At 41.1% G+C, this 24,248-nt stretch overlaps 1 protein-coding gene across 12 annotated transcripts; it reads right to left on the minus strand.

The window, feature by feature from the left end:
• Positions 1-7,109: 7,109 nt before the first annotated feature.
• On the minus strand, positions 7,110-23,997 carry LOC105053460 (adenylate kinase 4). Of its 12 annotated transcripts, XR_012134741.1 has the most exons (9): positions 23,631-23,987; positions 11,659-11,804; positions 11,447-11,566; positions 11,165-11,332; positions 10,398-10,487; positions 9,214-9,303; positions 8,009-8,073; positions 7,739-7,775; positions 7,110-7,476 (listed from the first exon to the last, which is right to left on the minus strand). XR_012134741.1 is itself a non-coding variant. In XM_073244200.1 (8 exons), exons 3-8 carry the CDS (start codon positions 11,809-11,811, stop codon positions 7,378-7,380), a joined length of 678 nt encoding a protein of 225 aa, XP_073100301.1. In that variant the 5' UTR covers positions 11,812-11,886; positions 12,257-23,233; positions 23,631-23,988; the 3' UTR covers positions 7,110-7,377. The 12 variants fall into 12 exon arrangements, 6 of the variants coding, with proteins under 6 accessions (XP_073100301.1, XP_073100300.1, XP_073100302.1 ...); XR_012134740.1 differs by having other exon boundaries at positions 7,739-8,073; XM_073244200.1 differs by lacking the exons at positions 7,739-7,775; positions 9,214-9,303 and adding an exon at positions 12,257-23,233 and having other exon boundaries at positions 8,026-8,073; positions 11,659-11,886; positions 23,631-23,988.
• Between the last annotated feature and the right edge of the window lie 251 nt (positions 23,998-24,248).

The following is a 24,248-nucleotide window of genomic DNA, read 5'->3' on the forward strand; positions in this document are numbered from 1 at the left end:
GAACCATAGACCCGTCTTTTGATTAATGTATATATTCTATGGTATCTGTATATTTATATATTTTTATACGGATAGTAGAATTATGTATATTGGCCAATTGATTATCCAGTTTGGATAATTTAAAAATTATAATTAATTTTATAGATAATTACAGTAATCAAACGATATGCAGAGGATTTGAAAAAAATTTGGACAGTATTTTTTTAGTTCTCCCACACATTTTTACCGTTGAGGAGAACTAAGAAAAAATACTGTCTAAATTTTTTTTAGTTCCTATTATATGTCGTTTGATTACTATAATTACCTATAGAATTAATATAATTTCTAAATGAGATAGGACCTAACTTTACCTATTAGATGGTAGAATGCATTTATTATGTAAGTCATTTTAAATGTTAAGTACTTCCTTCCAGTGAACATCTGTTTATATGTTCATACAGTTTTTCTCACAATAATTTTTAACAAAATAGATCCAAGTCTTGTCACCATTATCTTCTATTGGGATGGGAGGATCAGTCAAAATGCTAACGATGCATATTATAATGGTGGCAAGATCCGGATGACCATAGTAAACTGTAATGCAACATACCTAAAACTTGTGCGAGTCTGTTATGCTGTCATTGAATGGAACCCATATTATGAGTCAAATGTGCAATTGCAACACGGAGAAGAGAGATTGACATGATATTAATAGATAAGATTAGACGAAAGTTAAATGGACGGCAGCTGAAATTTAGGGAGCATTATGTGGTTAAGTACAATAATCAACTAGATTTGTATGAGATTCGATTGAGATGAAGATATTATAGTCCCGATAAACCTGATTATACACACACAGTCAATTTAAGGACATATATATGCACATGTAGGAAGTGACAGTTACTTTATTACCCATGCTCTTACTTGTTTGCTGTTTGTGCCAACAAGAACTTAGACTGAAAGTAGTTCATTGATGATTATTATACTATTGCACATTATGAGCAGTTATATGCACCTACCTTCTATCCTCTAGAGAGTCACATTATTGGCTTGAGTAGACTGCATTGAGACTCATATCGGATCCATCTATAAGAAAATAAAGAATAGGACATCCACAATCAAGAAAGATTCGAAATGATATAGACGCAATGAAGTGTCAAAATATTATACGACGTAGATTATGCAAGAAGATAGGACACAATCGACGTAGATATCCCCAACGATGCTGATTTATCTTTTTTTTCATGTGGACTATCTTTATGTAATGCTTGTGTTCTTTTTAAATTATTTCGATTACGTAATCACATCATATAAATACTTGAAAAAATGTATGAAATGATCATATTGTTAATGTTCGCTATTTATCATCTTTGATATTTCTTACCATCTTTGATGTTTCTTACTATCCTTGTCATATACTTGTCTTTACATTTTGCACCTCAGATATGGCTGGTTTAGACTCCGACGTGCATCCGGAGCCGATTGATCCTATCATGCTCTATCTTCAGACTCGATACTGTAGTGACAGTATATATTCTAGGGAGGACATGGGCCCCTACGCTGCAGATACAGAGGCTCCACCATGATGAGCACCTGATGGCCACATCAGAGAATTGTAGAGTACCTTCATATGACTGGTTTTTATAGAATTTTTAGAATTTATGACATACAACTTGATTGGGCCCTCATTACAGCCATGATAGAGTGATGGCGTCAGGAGACTCATACTTTTTACCTCCACATCGGAGAGGCGATGATCACGTTACAGGAATTGCTGTTCTCCTTGAATTACGAGTACATAAATCTGCCATCATCGATACCATGTAGATCATTTGGTCGGACCCCTGTGAGGAGTTATTTGGGATTAAACCTCTAGAGACAATATTGTCGGGATCTTCATTGAGATTTCATTGGCTTTTCGCGATATATTCCATTACTTATCGATGATGCAGATGATGAGACTGTGCGGAGGCATGCACGAGCATTTGTTCTTTGCCTTATCGGTGGTTATCTATTCACCGATAAGTCCAGTTCCCATATGTAGTTATTGTACCTACCCTTGCTACATGATCTCGATGCATGTGGGCATTGGAGTTGGGACAGCACTATTTTAGTTTTCTTGCATCGCAAGCTCTGCAGGACCACCAGACCAGATGCACGTGAGATAGCAGGGCTGTTGGTGTTGCTTCTGCTTTGAGTCTGGAAGCATTTACATGTCGAACGGTCAGATCGGGTGCTTCTCAGGATAGAAGCCCACCAGCCAGCAATAAAAGGTGATGTAGCAGGATATGTCTCGTTAGATGTGGATGACGCTGGTTTTGAGAATCCATTTGATGGTGTACAGTATGACCAGATTGATCCACTGGGATATAGGTATGTAACCAGTGGTACTGATTTAATATGATAAATGACTGCATGTTTTCACATAATAACATAGTAACTTTGTTTTGGACAGGTAGAGGACTCGACTGATTAGTGCTAGCAATCTGATGCCGCATATAGTTATATATTATAGGGATCAGCTAGATTAGTAACGTGATAATCAGATACTGTGGGTATCTTACACACTAGAGATATTGACCGCATTGTTCGAGCTATACCGATCAGATCAGCATGTATAGAGGATCGTGCCCTCTCATTTGGTTCGATATCGTAGAGATCTATTATCTAGAGCGCGTGATGCAACAGTTTGGCATGCATCAAGATGTCCCCCCACCATGCGACACTCATGACAGTCTCTACCGTTTGGATCGACAAGGGCGGCATCGCCACGATTGGATTCAAGAGCATGGGAGCATATTGATGCATGGGAGCAACAGGAGGATTTGATTGTGGCTGGTTTATCCATACTTCCCATAATGGATTATTATGATCCATATCTGCAGTAGTACAGGAGCATTATTAGATGATTCATCTCATCATTGATGAGTGAGTAGTCCGAGATGAGGTTCCATCCTTCGGACAGCGTGATAGATATTATCGTAAGTATATTTTGCTTTTGTCTCATTTTGTTATGTTGTTATTAGTATTTTTATAACAATATTTATTTTTCTTTTCATACTAATAGTTTCAGAAGATCAGTCGCTATACCATATGGTAAGGAGCGACTTCATTCGGTCACTATTGGGTGCAAGGATCGAGCACTTATCGATATTATGGACGATCTTGTCAATACTATGCAAGTCGTCTCAGAGGATAGATGACTTCAGACTGTCCATTGGTGGATGATCCGAGTATCTCTTCATATGTCAGCACACTTCATACCCTAGCTTTTCGAACTTCAATCTTTTCGTAGATGATGCATCTATATCAAGAGGATGAATAAGCCGGGAGACACGTCGTACTGACCCGATGAGCAGCACGTCGATCCGCATGGGAGGGCAGAGACAGGAGTCGACTGAGAGTTTCTCGATATAAATACCAGACATATGTTGATAGGCTGAGCACACCCCCACCTCCCTCCCCACCGATTGATACTGTGCTTGAGCCATCACGCTAGCGGCCAGAGATGACATGCGTTTATGAGAGGTGGATGCGGAGGAGGCCCCAATATCTTTATATATACGTCTCTCGATAGTTATAATATTTATATATTTTTTTTGCTAAAAAAATTTGTAATCAACTATTGGATTATATTATTTTAAAATTAGTATTATAAACTGAAAGCATATATTACAATTTTTGCTAGTTACACAAAAAATTAATTGTTGATCTTGATACAGGTTATATAATTGGAGTTTGAGATTGGCCATCATTTTTAAGATAACTAATTGATTCCTAATGTACCCTTAACTATAATATAATATAATATTTATCTAATATATTATAATAATATAATAATATATAATAATATAATATATTATACTATATTATTATATATAATTATATTATATAATATATATTATATTATATTAATATAAGATATTGATATAATATAATACTATAATATCATATATTTTATAATAATATAATAATATAATATAATATGTTATAATAAATAAAATAATATATAATAATAAAATATATTATATTACATATTGAAATAATACTATAATAATATAGTAATAGAGTATAATATATTATAATATATAATAATATTATATTATAATAATATATAATAATAAAATAATATAATATATCAATATTTTATAATATAATATTATAAATAATAATATAATATATGATAATATATTATAATGATATAATATAAAATAATAAAATATAATAGTTAAATAATATATTATAATAATATAATATATTCTTATATATTATATATATTAATATAATGTAATATAATATATTATTACATATATTATAATATATTATAATATAATAATATAATAATATATAGTGTTAGATAATATATAAAGTTGCCTTATGATAGGGCGACTTATAAAGTCACCATGCTGTAGGACGTCTTATAAAGTTGTCCTATCAAAGACGACTCATTCTGTGGTCCCTCTATCTTTTAGCTAAGGATGGCAATCGGATTGGATCGGGTATAAATAAATCGGGTCAGATATGGATCGGATCAAAAAATTTTGAACCCGGATCCGAACTGTTTATTTAAATAGGTCAACTTTTAAAATCTAAATCCAACCTACTTAATAAATAGGTTATCCAATCCGGCCTGCTTCAACCTGTTTATAATCCCTTTAAAAAAAATAAAACGCACCCCATTTAATGACCCATTTCTAAAAAAAAATTAAAAAATACTATTCCGTCTTTGACTCTTTGTAGCCAATCATCTCTGCCTTCGCCCTCACTGCATCTCCGCCCGACTATCTCTCCGACCTCCACCATCGTGCTCTCGGTCGGCTCCATCAACGTCGGAGACTTCGACGATGGAGCCATCAAGGATGACATCTCCGTGGGCTACGCTTCCATGGAGATCCGTAGTAGGGCTACATCACGGCACCTTTCCCTTCGAGATGCCGAACTCCAATGGAAAGGCGTACGGTAAGGAGGAGAACGGCGAGATCTTCTCCGACAGACACATCCTTTCAGAGTCGGAGCACATGCGGGACAGCAGGAGGAGGGGTTCGCTACTTCGCTCTGCAGGAGTGGCGTCGGTGAACAAATCTGGGTGAGATGGACGAGTGGCTGAGTGGGAGAGGCAATGGAGGGAGTGGGAAGGTCATCAAAGGAGGAGGGGACCTACGAGAGCAAAGGTGGTTCTTGAAGTTGACGACGGCAATGAGACAGATTTGCTCGTCGATAGGACGGCGGCGATGAGGTTGAGGACAGCGAGGGTGAAGTCGGATGAGCGGTGGCGACGAAGAGGGAAGATTCTATGCGGCATCGAGGATCGAGGTCAAGGGAGAGGGACTGGAGGAACCACTAGGAGAGGGTTTCGAGGGCAGCGGGGTTGTTGAAGGCCATCTGAGCGAGAAAATAAACGTAGGAAATAAACGCACGGCGGATGAATTTGGGAGAAATAAATGTTTGCGCTCTACGCTACAGGCCTGTATGGATCACCGTGGGAATGGACCAAAGGCCCACCACAGGCCCAAATAAATAAAACCTTAAACGGGTTAAACAGGTTGGACGGATTGAAAACTTTAAACCCAAACCCAATATGTTTAGTAAATGGGTGAAACAGATCGATCCGTTTATAATCCCAATCCATTTAATCCAAATCCAAACCTATTTATAGCAGGTCAAATATGGATCGAATTGATGGATCGGATCATATTTTACCACCCCTACCTCTAACTGGTGGTCAAATCGGTGAGTTGGCATAGAAAGTCGTTCTATCAGACATAATTTTTTTTTGAACAGTATTTTAGTAAATAATTTTAGAAAGATATTATTTTCATAATTTTTTTTAATATTAACTGTAAATGGATAAAAAAACCACATAGGGTTAGCTTCTTAAAGCGAGAAAGGTGGGTAGATTTATTATGGTGGCATCCCGTACCATTGACAGCAACAGGCAACTATATTCAATTTAGTATCAGCAATGATGTGAGTTTTCGAAGGTAAGCGCCCGGACGAGGGCTCAGAAGGACTGGAACTAACTTTCCCCCAACATATACATGCATAAACGACCACAGAAAGATTTTAACAATGTTTACAAAAGATCTTCGCTGAAGCAGCTATTAACCGTTATAATGGTCATATTAGCTGCTACTTGCTCTATTTATTAAATCTGAAATTATTTAGTATTGAACTGATAACTATTATAATACCTATTGCAATGATGTCCCAATGGACAATAATGGAATACTGATAACATTACTTTCCAAGTCGATATTCGTCCAATTATAAGTTGTTCTACTTAAGTCATATCAATTTTCTTTTAGAGGGGAACTTGTTACAAAAATTGAGTTAAAAATATATTATTTGATTAAAGAAATAGTACAAATAATAAGCAGCGATACTTATGTATAAGGAACAAATAATGACTATCATTTAGATGATTGTTATTAATATGCATAAAATAGTAGACACGCTTCTAAATTGTTATCATGGCTATTGTAACCTCACAATGGCTGGTATTTTAAACCACGGACTAGAGTGTCACCACGACATTGCTGACTAAAAATCCATCTTACATCAAAAAAACAGATTCCCTGTAAATAAGAATTGGTATAAATAAGAATCTGACTTTTAATAGTGATATCAGCATCAACGAAACTGCAACTGAGGTAGAACCAAACACACAAGGAAGGAGACGGAAAGAAGGGCACCGAGGTAGGCATGAAGAGGTGATAAACCATATGCAAAAAAGCCACTGCATAATTCAGCACAGCCAAACCCACACAGAAAATCTGCACCGACATAGCCATCAATTCAGCATAAGCATTTCTTCAGGCTCCACCCTATGATGCCGCAAGGCTATCGACACCAAAAGCATGCTAGTCAGCACTCGTGTGACATCTGAATGATGATCAACATACCGGTGTACATTTCAAGTCACGACATCATGGCTTCAAGAACTTTGTGTCATATCTCTATTAATGCAAGCATGTTAACACATAAGGCATCTAAGATCTTAGATAAATTACATAGATCTTACAAGCCACCTATCACAGATCGTTGACCTTGCAAGTCTATGATAAACATGAGCAACAGTCCACAAAACCACAGATAAATTCACATTTCCTAAGATTTTCACCCATAAGATCTGATTAAAATGTAGCATCGATGCCACATCACAAGTTTTACCACAAAAACTCTTGGTTTCATGGGAAAAACTTTATTCTGGTCTACATTTCCAAAGAACTCTGAAGCCAAAAGGCTGATTTGCAAAAGGATTAGGCGAAAGGGGCAAAAAGTGAGGAGATTAAACCTCCAGCTGACAGTGCATCAGACCGCACATGAGAAATAATGCCCAGGTGGGTTTTACTGATATTAATGCTACATTTACTTCAAACAATAGGGAGGAGGTTCCACTCATGAAAGAGCCTTCTGAACCTCAGCAGTAACTTCTTTTGGGGGTTTGTCAGCATGGAGCTGCGCCACAACACGCTTCTTGGAGTAGTAATCAATGACCTACAACAAAAAACCAATAACACATCGACTTGGACTAATCTGATATAAGATTTGAAAGAACGAAGGTAAACAAAGAGACATGATGAAAGAGTATAAGATTTGGTTTAAGCAAGTGGTAACATTTTACATCAACTAAGAGATGCATTCAGTCTCAAGATTTGATATGACAGTTTCAGCTAATATAGGAAGCAATTCATTTTACACCAGAAGTAGCAAAACAGACTCCTGCATGAATCTTACTTGCACGATTTAAAATCTTTACCTAAAACATTAAAAGCAACTTCCATTCACTTTAAGCTCTGATATAAAGATTAAGGAATATGCCCGATGCCAAATGTTCACATAAAACTTTCACATGTCTAAACATGTTTCAGTCAGATAAATTCAAAAGAAAACCTGCATATCTGGATTTCTGGGACAAGACTCGACCATCCATTTGTTGTGTATTATTTAATGTATGCAATAGCTTGTCCATGTAAAACTAAATTTTCAATGTGGAATTTCATGATATTATCTATATAACATTGGATACTGCTCCATATGGCTCACATTAATCTTGCCTTCAATGAAACACAGACCAATATCCTCCAATAACACCTGAGAATTCAAGAAGTAATGTGTCACATTTTTCCGAATGTCTTGTAATTCATGTAATGCATCATATATATATATATATATATATATATATATAGGACTTGAATTTGATACAAAATGATGCAAACGAACAAAGCAACATCCTGCTTACTCCATGACAAGCCATGTTTCAACTTTCATATGAGTGTCTTTATCATGGATTTAAGTTCATCAAACATGCAAAACACATATTGTACCAGTACCTAACCAGCAGCTGGAATTAGGCATGCTGCTGTGCAGTGCATGCGAAGTATTGGCAATGGCTCTATGCAGCATGCCATTGGCAATGAACGCTTAATCCTTTGATTTTGTGTGTGTGTGTGTGTGAGAGAGAGAGAGAGAGAGAGAGATTCTCACATATGTGTGGGGAGGAGTCGGGGGTGGGAGAACTGCAGTATGATACTGAGAAAATTCATGCACCCCTTATTTTTGACAAGAATAAGTTCATACTACAAAAGAGTCCATCAAGGTCATCAAACCAGACCAAACCAGCCGGTTCAATTGGTTGAACCGAGAACCGATCAGCTAACCAATCTGGTATATAGCCCTTAAACCAGATTGGTCAAAAACGAGTCAAAACTGGATGAACCGTCTGAGCAAATCATAGAAATTGGCTGAACAGGATGTACCGGTTGAATCAGACAAATCATAGAAATTTATATCTAGTCTGGAATTTCAGGCTTACATACTTTAATCTACAAGCTTGAATTACTAATTTACTACCCCAAACACAAAGGCCCCAAGTCCCAAACTAATAAACAAATAGAATCTCTTCCCCCTCCCCCCCCCCCCCCCACCACCACACAAAAAAAAAAAAAAAAAAAGCCTCCACTGCACTTGTCACTATCAAGACCAAGTTTAGGGCATTCTTTTCTTTTTTTCCCCTTTTTTTTGGTTATTATACCCTTTAAATAATAAAATCTTAAATTATGACATCATGTTGATGTCAGCATTCTGTGAATTGGTTGAACCGGTTGAACAAGGAACCAGCCAGTAAAATGGTTCAATGTCCGGTCCAGTTTTTAAAACACCAGTCATCATACTAAACATCTTGAGCTTAGCACCATTTCCTTGGACAAAAATAGCTATGCCACAAGGATTTACCTATTTTTTCTCTTTTTTTTAAATATGACACCACTTGAAATGTGAACTACAGGATGTTCTCTATCAATACTCTGCAAAATAGCTCCCATACTGCACAAGAAAAAGGAAAAGAAATAAGGAAATAATGCATATAAGGCCACTGTGTTTTTTGTCCATCATGCCAACTTCTAAACAAAATCATAGAGGTTATGTCACTATCAAGACAAGGAAGGATAGGAGAGCCTCATTATAGTGAAGATTTGATGAATATGCATAGATGTCTATATAAATATATGACATCTATCTAGTTGTTTTATATTTGTGTACATTGATGTACAGATGCACAGTATGAAAACATATTTATATAGATCAATCAGATAAGTACACGTACTTTTACAATATTTAATTTTCATGTTTATGTACATATACAAAAACGCAAAACATTTTTATGAACATTATATGTATAGGAATATATTATCAAATTAAAATATATTTTCCTTGTCATGAATACATTTTATGATAATATGGTGCAAAAGGAGACCATAGGTGGTGCAGAGCTGTTTCCAGCATACTTTGTGGTCACAGTGTCATAGAAACAAAAGAATAGATAACAAGACAGCAACATCATATTTAGTTAATAAGAGAATCAAGATATAAAAAATAAGCATCATTATCAAAGACAAGGATATGATAAAATCACCATCCTGGAGTGATGCAGCCTGAGATGTGTGTAGCATTCCAAAACAGGCATGAAGTAGGTGGAAAAAAGACTAGGATTCTCAGGCATGTAAAAGGAATCCAGAGAAAGCTCCAGCAAGTCTCAAATTTTCTATGAAGGATCAAAATCCATGGCAAGGCCTCCTTAGACCTGGATGGAGGTTGCGAGAGTCATAAACAGTGACAGACTTGCCAAGGATTTCAACCATAATGATACTGTATGAAGAATTGGAAAACCAGAATTGCACCAGCTAATTAGGAAAGGCTTGTCATTTATCAATTGTAGTTATGAGCATGATCTAAGAACTTTATAAGATGTGAACTAGAATTAGCAGGTTGTTAAACAAAAATATGATATATTTAGTTCAGCATTTACCTTCATGGGAAAATCAAATAAGTAGGACAACATCTCAAAATTCCAATATTAAAAATAATTAAAAATAAAAGACCTCGGCAGACAAAGGCAGAAAACAAAAGAAATAGCATACAGGTTCAGTTTGTCTATGGAAAGCTTCGAGCCTTGACTTGAGGACTTCAGCTGTATCATCCTTCCTTTGAATCAGTGGTTCTCCAGTGACCTTCAAGAAGGAAAGATACCAATATAAGCACAGAAATGCATATGATCATATGACACAGCAAGTAAACAGAACTTGAACAGAAATAAATGGTGTACCAAGAACTGCCAAAAACTCAGACACAATAAATCTACCAAATATGGCATGCATGAAAAATTTGCATCAGAAAACATGCAACACCAGTTATGCGATAAAAGAAGTTTACAAATAAAAGAAGCAGTATCCTTGGTAGGTAGTAGGCACTCCTGTTAGGACCAAACCACAGAGGACCACAGATCCATAAATACTGTGGCATGTTTCTCAAAGAAGAAAATATTAGATGACTATGTTATAATAGATACAATGAGCAACAATAGAAAGAACAGGTTCAACAATCTGTAAAGCAAGAGGTTTCAATCTTTTCCGGCTTAAAGGTAGACCAACAATAGTTGAATATTAATTAATTCTGTGATCTATATATCAATGGTTTATACAACAATTTGAGGGCTATGATATTCTCGCACATTGAGCAAACAAACAAATTCTTGCAGACCATCCATCCACACCCTACTATGCTTCTACCAGATCAACAGATTTGGCATTGTCAGGGTCTTGCCAGATCACCTCACAAACATATGGACATATGATTCAGTTCGAAATAAATAAATAAATAAATAAAATAATTATTATTATCCACTTACATCATCAGTGCCAGGAACCTTTGGAGGAGCAAATTTGGAATGATAAGTCCTTCCACTAGTTGGATGAATCCAGCGACCAGTAATTCTTTCTTCTAGTATGGCATCATCAATTGCAAAGTTGAGCACCTTGTCAATTTTAGTGCCCTGCTTTGCCAGCATCTCATCAAGCTACATGCAGAATTTGTCAACAATTGACCAAAAAGTCACCAGGCAAAACTTAGAGTCCATAAAAAGCATTAGAAGTTGTATTACACCATCATCTAGCTAGGACAAAATTTTAACCTTCTGTGCTTGGACAACAGTCCTTGGGAATCCATCAAGAATGAAGCCCTTTTGGCATGATGGTTTCTTCATGGCTTCATCAATTATTCCAACAACCAAGTCATCAGAGACAAGCTCTCCCTGGAGAGGAAAGAGCAAAACAAACAGAAAATTGTAAAAACATACTCCTCTATCTTCTATTATTACCCCTATTTGTTATTACTCAATAGTACCTTATCCATGGCCTCTTTAGCTTTAAGCCCAAGAGGGGTCTTGGCAGCAACTGCAGCTCTCAACATATCGCCTGTGGCCAAATGGCATAAGCAATATTCATCCTTAATTATTGGTGACTGGGTCCCCTTGCCAGATCCCGGTGGACCTGCCATTTAAGCATCCCATGAAAGTTAAGATAGAAATGTATCTCTGCATGTATGCAATCCTTCTTGCTGATCCATCCAGAGCTGACCAGAGATGAGAACGAGTGATGAAACAAGAACAAAGTTTACAATTAAGTACATAAGCGTGCAGCATTTGGGGAAAATGAGACCTTGATCTGATTTATATGACATGGCATATGCAAGCAAAAAAAAAAAAAAAGTTAAAGGATATTGTGATTTATATGATATGGCATATGAATAATGGAAAACCTCAAATGGAAGAAAGATCCTAATATATTCTAAAAACAGGATTTGCAGAGATTCCTAGTGGTACAAGATGTAGGCCACAGTAGGAATAAATCATGAAGAACTACAAAGTGGACCTAAAATAATAGTCAATAGTTTTGCTGGCTGTAGCAGATGCTGCCACACATCTGCTGCAGCAACCTCCTACCTGTCAAGGCATCTTATTCCAACCCGCTCAATCGCCACCCAACCTTCTCATACATCCAGCAGAACTACGCCAATAGCTTCGATCACTGAATTTTTGATGTTGAAAGGTGATCACCTATGCATCTATTGGGGGTATGTCTAGTTGTAAAGGGGAAATACTGGAACCACTTTTAATTGCATATAGAGGTCAGATAAAAATGTTGAGAAGCTAAATCTCTTATTTTGGTAGAATTTCCCTTACGAAGGTATTTTAATTCTCCACAGGAATATGTCTGAAAATCAGTTTCCTCTTCTGCCAGTCTAATGGTCAATTGAATGTAAGTGCTGCACGACCCAGGTAATTAATGAAATTTCCTTCGATCTTTTTCCGAATCTTCAAGCAATCGTTTTAAGCTTCAGAAACGCATCACTCAACAAATTTATTTAAAGCTTTTAAAGCTCGATCCTACTGTACAATCCAATGATACCTATTACGGTGGTTATCGTAAGCATCTTGGATCAACACTATATCCCAAGAAATGTCAAGTTCTCAAGTCGTCAACACTGCCGCTGACCGCCGTATGAGCTGAGTTCGCCTCCATACTGAGCTGAGGCATCCCCGAAGTCTAATCTGTGTATGAGCTGCTTAGCCGACTTATCTCTTCAACATGTGCAATAGCTGTCTATCCTGAATAGATAAAATTTGGTGCAACCATCTCCCCTGATCTCGCGGGAGCGATTAAGGGCGGAATTGTCTCACCCAGTTTGAAATGCCCAATGATCTGGCAATCTCGGGATCGTGCAATCTCACAGTTAACAACCCAGCTGTCTGACATTCTTCTTTATAAACAGCCAGCACCTCGAGGACCCAGGTAAGTCAAATAAAATCCCACTCAGAGAACTTGTTGCTACTCTTTTGTTCTCTACTTTTTTGATTTGAGCATCGGAGGATCCTCGCCGGAGCCACAACCTCCAATTTGGGAACTTGTTTTGCAGGTCGATCCAGCACAAACATCCCTGCACAAGAATCAAATTATCTGTCTTCCGATCTCAACCGATTTCAGCAGCAACAGATAGAGGAAGGGCCTACATTCGCATTTATAGCTTCAAGACGGACATCTTTCCGACTTTCTAGTGCCGCCGCTTCCCGACAGACGGCCAGCCAAGCCGACAATCAGGGTCAACCGCTAGCGCCGAAAATTCCTCCGCCAGTTCAACCGATTGTCTCTCCATCGGTTCAACCGGCCCAACCGACGCAGGTCACGGTTGACCAATTCGATCAGCTCTTTCAGCAAATTCAACATCTGACGACCGCGATCCAAGCGGTCTAGACCTTTCTCGCGCCCTTCCAGGTAGCGCCGCAGCCTCAACAGGCTGTCCCTGCACCCTCTACGGTGGTGCGTCGTACAATTCTCTCGATGATGCCGCCTGTACCTTCCACAGTGGCGCCCCCACAGAATCCTGCCTTGATTGCGGCTCCGCAACCACCACCTAAACCAGAGCCGCAGGTGCCTCCTCGAAGTTTGGAGAGGAGGTTGACTCATCAAAGTCGCCTCAAGGCCCAACAGTCGGTCAAGCGGTGATCTCCGAGCCCACAGTTGGGCCATGACTCAACCTCCGGATGCCAATCTCCTCTGCGTTCCGAGGCTAGTACTGTCCATGAAGTTGATTTTGAAAGGCGGTTTCAGGAGCTCGGCCAGTAGTTGGGTCAGAAAATAGAAAAAGCCCTCAACAATAATGGCTCCTCGGCACTGCCCTACGAAGGATATAACAATCAGCTGCCCTTCGTCTCGAGAATTATGCAAGAATCCCTCCTCTGCAGTTCAAACTGCCTCAGCTGGAGGTCTACGATGGGACAACAGACCCCGTCGATCATGTGGAGACCTTCAAGACTGCCATGCTCCTTCAGGGAGCATCGGATGCAGTTCTTTGTCGAGCGTTCCCTCCAACCCTTAAGGGGGTCGCTCGATAGTAATATTCGAGTTTGAGATCGACATCTATTTATTTCTTTGAAAATTTGTGTCGATCTTTCATCGATCATTTTATCAGCAGTCGGCAACAGCAGAAGCGATCCGACTACCTTTACATCATCAAGCAAAAAGAGGGCAAGTCAATCCGCTCTTTCATGAATAAATTCAACATGGCGATCCTGAAGGTCCAAAACCTAGACCAGTTGACCGCGATAGCCGCAATGATGAGTGGTCTGCTGAAGAACGACTTGAAAAAGTTGTTCATTAAGACTTATCTCTGGATCTCCCGGATATGCTTACCCATGCAGAAAAGTATGCCCGCATGAAAGAGACCTTTGCTGATGATGCTCCTGCCGGTTTAGCCGCGATGGGACCCAGTAAGGAGCGCCATCCGAGGCGAGAAGAAAAAAGACGCCAGCGATCCCGATCGCCACCCTCGAGGCGGAATAATGGGGGTCAAAATCGTCGATCCGGAAGTCCTCCGAGAAGAGTTCGACAACTATCACCTCCTCGATTGTCCGAGAGCTACACGCCCAGACTGTTTCTCGGAGAGAGATGTTGCTACAAGTGAGGCCTGAGTTACCTGAGCCTCGACTGATGAGAACAAGACGAAACGCCGTCGAGACCCGAATAAATACTGCTTCTACCATCATGACCATGGTCACGATATTAAAGACTGCCACCAGCTTCGCAATGAGATCGAAAAGCTTGTCAGGCAGGGGTGGCTAAATCATTTTATTTGAAGAGTGGCCGCTCAACGTCAAGCTCCGAAAGTTCAGCAGCCGCCCTCTCTACCTCAATAGCCTCTCCCTCAGCTTCAACCGCAGCAAGCACCAGTGCGGCAAGAACGGCAACAGGTCAAAGGGCGAATGGCGGAAGAAAAGCGACCCATCTGAGGAGAAATCCACACAATTACTGAAGGATCATCTAGATGAGAGGAGTCCCTTGGCTTACAACGCCATCCTCGATCGTCCCAGCCTCTGGACCAATCGAGGACTTTTTAGATGTCCCGCTGAAAAAGGAGAATCCGAGCCGAATGGTGAAAATCAGCTCACGAGATAATCAAATGCCGACTAATTAATTTTTTGTAGGAAAATGCAGATCTTCTCGCCTGATGATCAACTTTGATCTGACAATCTGATGCTGCAGCGAGCCAAAATCGCACAGCCTACCGAGCAGATGTTAGAAGAAAGGCTATCACCCAACTGAAAAGATCCTTACCAAGTGGACGAAGTGGTACGCTCAGGAGCTTATAGACTAAAGCAGCTTGACGGGACTCCAATTTTCAGACCATGGAGCTCAGTGAACCTCCGCATATATTGTCAATGATGTAACAATGTTTTTCATAAAAATAAAATTTGCAGGGCCATCAATTTACGATGGACACCCGAGTTCTCCTAGAGTTGCCTCCTACTTAAAACCTCGAGCTATAACTACAGTCAAAAAATACGAGGGATAACTAATCAGACCCTCGAGGAGACCTCGACGACTTCAAAATGGAGCTAACTTACCAAACCCCTGCAGAGTCCGAATCGCACGAAAAGCCAGAGGAGACCCTTAGAGAACCTCCGGAGGGATAATTAATCAAACCCTCAGAATGCCGTGAAAAATGCAAGATGCCGTAAGCACAAGCTCACCGCTAGCAAACATTGCATCTCGTGCGAAGATAAAGAGTGCTAGATGTCGTAGGTACAAGATTGCCACAGGCACACAACATCACTCGTGAGGACTAACTTACAAGATCCTCGAGAAGACCTCAACGACTTCGAGGTGGGACTAACTTACCAGATCCCTGCAGAGCCTGAGTCGCACGAGAAACAGGAAGAGATCCTTAAGGAACCTCCAGAGGGATAACTAATCAGACCCTCAGAATGCTATCGAAAGTGCAAGATGCCGTAGGCACAAGCTCGCCGCTGGTACACACTGCATCTCGTACGAAGACAAAGAGTACTAGATGACATAGGTACAAGATCGCCGCAGACACACAACGCCACTCGTGAGGGCTAACTTATAAAATCCTCGAGAAGACCTCGACGACTTCGAAGTGGAGCTAACTTACCAGACCTCTGCAGAGCCCGAGTCACACGAGAAGTGGGGAGAGATCCTTAGGAAACCTTCGGAGGAATAACTTATCAGATACTCAGAATACCGTCAAGAGTGTAAGATGCCGTAGGCACAAGTTCACCGCTGGCACACACTGCATCTCGTGTGAAGACGAGAAGTACTAGATGCCGTAGGCACAAGATCGCCACAGGCATACAACGCCACTCGTGAGGGTTAACTTACAAGACCCTCGAGAAGACCTTGGTGACTTTGAGGCGGGGCTAACTTACTAGATCTCTACAAGCTCGAGTCGCATGAGAAGCGAAGGAAGACCCTTAGAAAATCTTTGGAGGGATAACTAATCAGACCGTTGGAACACCATTGAAGAGCTCTAGATGCCATAGGCACAAGCTCGCCGCTGGCACACAACCTCTTCAGAAGAAGGATAAAAAGATGAACAACGTACGGCCAGAGACATTGCCTCAACAAAACTCCTCCCGCCTGACGTATTGTCTCAGACTCAAGAGTAGGAGGGTAATGTTGAGATAATTATTGAAATTCATGAACGGCCATATTACATTCAAGTTGTTCTAAATTGCTCTAAATATGTTCACTTCAATCGAAGTTGTAAGCTGAGCAACCTACCTTACTCGTACTGAGTTGAGCACTTAGCATTTTCTTACACTGATCTGAGCGCCTATTTGTGCTGCTCTTTATGAGCCGAGCAACACTCACAAAGTTCACAAATACAAATTTAAAATTGGATACAAAGCTTTTCCCTTTAATTCATTAAAGCCTTACAGAGAAAAAGCTAGTGCTCCAAGCACTTTATAAAGAAAAAGCTAGTGTTTCAAACATTTTAGAGAACGATTGCTCCAAGCACCGTCTTGCGAACAAGAGAAGAAAATAAGATAAGAGAAAGAAGAGGAGGATAGCAAAAGAAGAGAATGGCAGAAGAAGGAGAGGAAAATAAGAGGAGAAGATGAGAAGAGATGTCCATCGAGGATGAGCTGGTTCGATCTTCGTCCATCGAGCTGCAATTGATGGAGTATCGAATCGGCCAGATGAGCTGGTTCGATCTTCGTCCATCAAGGACTTTACCTCCTCACCGTTCGAGTGAGCTGATTCAATCTTCATCCGTCGAGGTCTCCACCTCTTCATCGATACCGCCAGTCTGTATGCCATGAAGTTCTAGATACGACATTATCCTCAGCAGACGGGCCTTACAATCATCGAAGCCCTGGATGAAGGCGGCAGCTGCAACATTGAGCATTTCCATGCTGAACACCACAGAATCTCGAAACTCCATAATGCAGCACTTCCAAACTGTAGGCGGGATGTACTCAAGCTGAGGAAGAAGCCTGATCGCAGGAGGCAAGGGAGAGGGAGCCCCATGAGAAGTGGATGCACTGGCCTGTCTAGCTCTCTCCCTTTCACAGGTTAAGTATCTCTGATGGGCATCCCTTGCAATGGCATTCCGCTCTCTCATCTGTCTCTTAATCAACTCCAAAGGTGGTAGATTTGAAGGCGACGACATGACAACAGGCGGAGAATGTGATTTCTTACCACAGAAGGAAGGATAGAGATCCCTTTGCTCTCTGATTTCCTATTTATAAACGCTAGCAGCCACATTGACCGTCAATTGGCGTTTTCCAGTAGTTAATGGCCAAGCAATTAATGACATACCTTCTTCGGAGTGAAACTAAATTCCTGCGACGCTTCACAAAACAAAATGTGGCCACATGATGCATCTCTATAGACCCTGTATCGTTTCCCAAGCATGGTCTTATTGGGAGAGTCATCGACCGTCATTCTCCATATTCGTCCGCATTTAAGGAAACAGAATAAGATTACCATCCAATCAAATTGCCTCGGATCGACATAAGTAAGCTTACATAGCAGAAGTATGACAAAAATTCTACTCATTTTATTCCTTTGAAAATTTTCTTAAAATGATCCTAAAACATAAAAAAGAGATACAAAAATTACAAGACGGCATCTGAAGCTGAGGTGCTGGCCGCTGAGACATCCATCGTGGTAGAATCCCAGATTTCATCCAAGAAATTCAGATCCAAATCGGAATATTTGACAGCGACTCGAATTCGAATAGACTGCCTCCTGATGTCATAAGCATCAGTGGAATACTCAGCCCTTTCTTCCTCGTATTCTTCTGATGCTCGGAAGTCTTCCACAGCCTTGGCAGCAGCCTCGGCTGTTCACTTCTCCTTCGTCCCCAGTCGGGCCTTCAGTTCTTTTATTTTCTTTTGCAGGCAAGAGTTCTCCTCACTAGCGGCTACATTCCTCTTCGCCTGAGCCTTGAACTCCTCTACCTTGCCCAGCAGTCGTGAATTCTCCTCTACTGCCTTCCTCAACGCTGCCACAGTATCTTTAGCTCTCCTCTTGACGGCGTCGGCTTTCATGGAGACTTCTCCAACCTTCTTCTTGGCTTTTTCTTTTGCTTTTTTGAGCATCTCAACTTCGAACCCAGACTACTTCACCTTTTTGGCCAGCTCGTGGGAGCTTTCGATGTACCCGTTCAAATAAAGGACGAGCTGATAAGTGAAGAAAAATTCATAAGCAATAACTAAGAATACAATAAGTGCTAAATGAAAAAGCTCTAACATACTCGAATGAGACAATCCATGGCTCCTCTCCTCATCTCTCCGAGGAATGCCCAGTAGCTTGTTCGCGTCGGCAGGAAGGAGCAGTCCAAAAAGTAGCTCGCTCGCCAGCATGGGATCCCTCAGCGTTGAAGCCTCAAGCTTCAGTTCGACTGGTGCAGTTCCAGATGCACCCGCAACCTTGGCTAGTGCCTCATCCGAGGAGGATCCGACAGTAGATGAAGCTGGTCGGGTCAGTGAATTGGAAGGAACGAATAGGCTCAGAATCACCTCCTTCAAACCTTGGTCTGCATGGCTCATCCAGTCGTCTGCAGTAGCTGAGGTGGTAGACGAGCCGCTTTTCACCTGCATAATCTCATGGCCTTCCGAATGAGAAGGTTCAGATTCTCTGATCTCCAAAATCGATTGTGGGGAATCTCCAACTCTGGCCCGAAGGCTCCGCCCAATGGCAGGCTTAGCATCTCTTTTCCGCAGGATTTTCCTATTCTCCTTTGGTGGGCTCGAGCTCTTTCCAGCATTCAGCTCTATGATCATGGTGATCAAATTATAAGACGAACAAAGCCAGAAGATTTAAGACCAAGACAGCTGACTCACGTACCTTGAAGAGCGACTTGACTGATACCGACATGGAACAGCGTTTGAGCCGACAGCAGCTCTTTCAACTCCAGAACCCTGAAGCTTCGCAGAGCTACCATTTCCTGCTCCAGGCTCTCGCTTGTTGAAGGTTCCTTCAGTGCAACTTCTCGAGGTTCTCCCCAGGTCATAAAATTCCAATTTTCGCCCGACATCTGCAAGACGAAGAGCAATCTTGGTCTCCAACCATGCACGATGGAAGGTATACCCGAGAATATCAGCGAAAGCCGTCCTTCGCGGAGTTACGTACCACCACCCATGCAAGTCTGGGTGTCGCTTGAGGCTGAAGAAAGAACGAAAGAATGCGCATTCGGTGCAATCCCGACCAACACGCATATTGCGATGAAGCTGCAAATATGTCACCACGCATTCAGCACAATCGTACATGGCGATATTTCAAAATATTGGAGCGCCACAAAAAAGGAATAGAGAGAAAGCTCAATCCGAAAGCACTTCTCATAGAAGCCCATACGCCCTGAGGGCGGACAACAGACTCGATCATCTGATCCCGAGACTTCAAATTGGAATGCGAGAGGTATTTGATATTGTTCATGTAGCATGATTATATCCCGCTCTGTCAATTTTGATCTGAAACCCAGTGGAGCGAAGTCAAACTGCATAATGGCCGTCTCTCTTTCTCATGCAGGAATGCCACGAAAGGACGAAGAATAGAAGAACTCATAGCAGAAGGAGAAGATAACCAGAACTTGATGAGGCTCGCATCATGTTCTATCTGTGGATTTTAAATAACCTCATACTGAAATGGGACCTCCAAAAGCCGCCTTCCATCGACGCATTAATTGCAGAAGAGGTGTATCGACAGAAGACTAACATACACGCGACATGTGGAGATTGTGAATGGATGTGATTGCTGTTACCGATATGGTAGTTAATGTCAATAGCAGACGAATCACATTTTACGCCACTTTCGGAGGAACATGTGCAGACGTGCGCCAATTTCTCTCATGCGGATGCACTTTGAATTTCAGTCTTTTCAAAATTTATATGACAGGTATAAAAATTTACCCCGAAACGGAATGGAAATTATATTCTCCACTATATTTGCAATTCTAACACAGCTGCGGCTGGCTCAGATTTTCACCCTAGCTTCAGCTTAGCTCATGCCTTGCTTGAAGCATGACACAGGCTAAGTATTCGTCTAGGCTACTACTCTAATCAAATTTTGTAATTACAGCCAAGGGCCAAGCCTATGTTATTTTTTATCCTCATATTTAAAAATATAATTCGTATTCATCAAAAGAAGAGATACATCTGTTCCTACGGGGATTCTATTACAAGATCAAAAGCCTCGGATCACAGAAAATAAAAAAGAAGAGAACATAAATCATTCATCAGGGAGATTGCTGGGATGGTCGTCTGTGGGATTGTATTCCTCGACGCTGTCGATGCCTTCGATCTGGATGGCTATGTCGATCTTGTCCATCTCATCAGGAAAGTGGGATGACATTATAAACCTCGATCAATTATCTGACAACACCGCCTGTAAATTTTCATCCAGACAATTGATTTAAAGATGCTTGATAAAATCAGGAGGAATATGCACCTGGACAATGGACTTGCACTTCTCGAAGCCCACAAAGAATGCCATCTTGCAAGCTTGGGCACTTGGGCTATGATCTTAGCCCCTTCCTTCTCCAACTGTCTTCTGCTTTCAACACATTTGAGTAAAATCCCCTGACTTATAAATTTGCCCTAGAGAATCTTATGATTTACCTTTCTCTCTTCCAATCTCTTCTTCAGATGCTCCACCTCCGATCCAATCTCCTGGACTCCCGAGAGCAGCTCTAGGGAGGCCTGAACCCCTTTGACAGCAAAGCGTTTGTCTCCTCGAGGAGCTCTCTCTCCACAGCTCGTCCTTTCGAAGATTCTGACCCTCTTGGATGGACCACCGTCGGGACTCCTTCGAGAGCGAGATTCAAGACAAGAAAAATCTCTTCTCGCTTCAAGTATCCCCTTCAGATGCTCCAAATCATCACAGGTCCAACGATAGTCTCTCTCAGCCTTAGACCTCTGCCACTCGAGGATTCTGATCCACCCTTCGAGATCTTCAATCCTCCTATCGGCCATGGATTTTTGTTGTTCGAGGGCCTCAATTTGTCTTTCGGCCTGCCGTAGTTCTTCATCTCGATGGAGAATCGACTCCTGGGCTTCTTGAAGAGCCTCCTCCGTAAAGCTGAGCTCCTTGGCCAACTCAGCATTATCTTTCTCTAGGTGCTCTAACTTATACTTCAACAAATCGATTTTCTCTTTCTCCATCATCGGAGTACTAAGGTTGGAATTGATGAGGCTTATCAGACATTGACCCACATGTACAAGGGATCTCAAAACGTCAGCAGATCGCCTCTCCCCTCTTTGTTCGTTGAGGAACAACCTCTCGACTGGCGGTAGGAGGTTCATCAAATACTCCACCATGAATTGGAGATTCTCTTCCACAGATGGAGCATGAGGGAATGAATCCGAGGGTCCCACATGAGAAGTAGATGCTAGACAGCGTCCAGCAGGAGTCACCATCTTCGAAGATCCCCCGATCTCCATCGTCGTCGCCAGATCCATCTCTGGGTTGTCGACCGCCTTCTCCATCCACACTACATTAATTGGGTCTTTTTGGGAGCATCCCTCAGCGCTCATTTCTGCCGTCGTCTCCGTCGATGCTCCATTGACTGAAACTTTTTTATGGAGAATTCTGCATCACGACTTCCAATGACAGGGCCGTGGGCTCAACGATAGGAGCAGCATGTTCTTCTTTCCTGACCGCGGATCTCGTTTCAATAATCGAAACCACAACTTACCTCCTACGAGCCAGAATCTGCTCGAGTCTCTTCACGCACTGTGAATCCATCTTGCTCCAAAGAATCATAATGAATAATTAGCACGAAAAAGATCTGTGACCATCCATGCCTTCAAAGCATAAATTTAAAAGAGGAAGAAAATAAAAAACCGCCATAAAGTAATTAAAATCTTGAAAAGATCGTCATCTGAGTAGTCCCATCAGTTGTGCTCGTCCGTGTCAATCGTGTTAGGCTGACGTCATACGCTTTAAATGCAAAAGCACATGACATGGGATCCGAAGCACTTTTGGAGTGCTACCTTCGTCTAATTCTCAGACTCAGGAGCAAGGGATAGTGTTATGGTGGTTATCGTAAGCACCTCGGATCAGCACTATATCACAAGAAATGTCAAGTTCTCAAGTCGTCAACACGACTGCTGACCGCCGTATGAGCTGAGGAGTTCGCCTTCATACTGAGCTGAGGCATCTTCGAGGTTTAGTCTGTATATGAGCTGCTCAACCGACTTATCTCTTCAATGTATGCAACAGCTGTCTATCCTGAATAGATAAGATTTGGTGCAACCGTCTCTCTTGATCTCGTGGGAGCGATTAAGGATGAAATTGCCTCACCCAGTTTAGAATGCCTAACGATCCGACAATCTCGAGATCGTGCAATCTCACAACTAACAATCCAACTGTCCAACATTCTTCTATATAAAAAATCAGAGCCCCAAAGACCCAGATAAATCAAATAAAATCCCATTCAGAGAATTTATTGCTGTTCTTTCGTTCTCTGTTTTTCTGACTTGAGCATCAAAGGGTCTCGTTGGAGCCACAACTTTCGATTTGAAAATTTGTTTTGCAGGTCGCTCCAGCATCAACATCCCTACACGAGGATCAGGTGTCCGTCATCCAATCTCAACCGATTTGAGCAGCAACAATACCTATCAACAACAAATAAAAAAGAACATAACCCAAAAATAACAAAAATAAAAAAGAGCCTAGGAAAAGCTAAAAAGAAATAAAATAACCATCACACAGCTCTAGAAAAATTATCAAAAATCAAACTACTCATAGCATACAGAAAGAAAAAAAAAAACGCCCATTTCCAAGAAAAAAACTAAACACATCTCCAGACCATAATCCCAATCAAAAAATCAAACCAACAACGATTTCAGCAAAAGAAAAAGCACAGATTCTGCATTACAACCGCAAGAAAGAAGCAGCCCCTACCAACAAGATCCCAAACAAATCTGTCACAAAGAAAACCAAACCCTAGAACTCAGCAATCTCCGCGAGGGAAGAACCAAATCTAGATGGGATCGGGAGGGAGATATATACCGATGAGGATGAGGCGCTTGTCGGGCTTAAAGGCGCACTTCATGCGGCCGAGGAGCTCCGTCATCAGATCCACCGACGGTATGTCCTCCAGATCCACTCCGCCGCTGCTCCCCATCTCTCTCTTCTTCTTCTTCTTCTTCTTCGATCGATCGAAACCTCCAGGAGAGGCCTAGCGGCCGCTGCCGGTTTAAACCAGGCGAACAGAAGCGAGCCGGGGGACAGCGGTGGAGACCCGCCGTGGATGAGCCGGTGACAATGGTTAGGGTGAGGCGAGCTGGCGACGGAAAAGAGCAGGAGAAGATTAACAAAAGGAAAGGGTGGACTGAGGAGCCTCAGACGAGGAGAGGTACTGTGGAGGCGGCGGTCGGACGGGTAATAGATTCATACCGATAACCGTTGGATTCTAATCCAATGCTTGAGATATCAAGGCTTCAGATTAAGATCAGACGGTTACTTTTCAAAACAATAAAATATATTATTTTTAAAAGAATATTTTTAATATTAATTTTTAATATATTATATATAATATTTAAATACAGGATAAATTATACTAGCCTCCATGGAGATTTAGAGTAACAACAAACTCCCACATGATGTTTCTAGAATATACACATAACC

The sequence above is a fragment of the Elaeis guineensis genome, chromosome 10, assembly GCF_000442705.2.
Source record: "Elaeis guineensis isolate ETL-2024a chromosome 10, EG11, whole genome shotgun sequence".
Taxonomy (NCBI): Eukaryota; Viridiplantae; Streptophyta; class Magnoliopsida; order Arecales; family Arecaceae; genus Elaeis; species Elaeis guineensis.

Bases quoted from the DNA above. Each gene is read 5' to 3' on its own strand.
- LOC105053460 (XM_019853357.3), bottom strand. From the start codon at position 22,150: ATGAGCGCTGAGGGATGCTCCCAAAAAGACCCAATTAATGTAGTGTGG.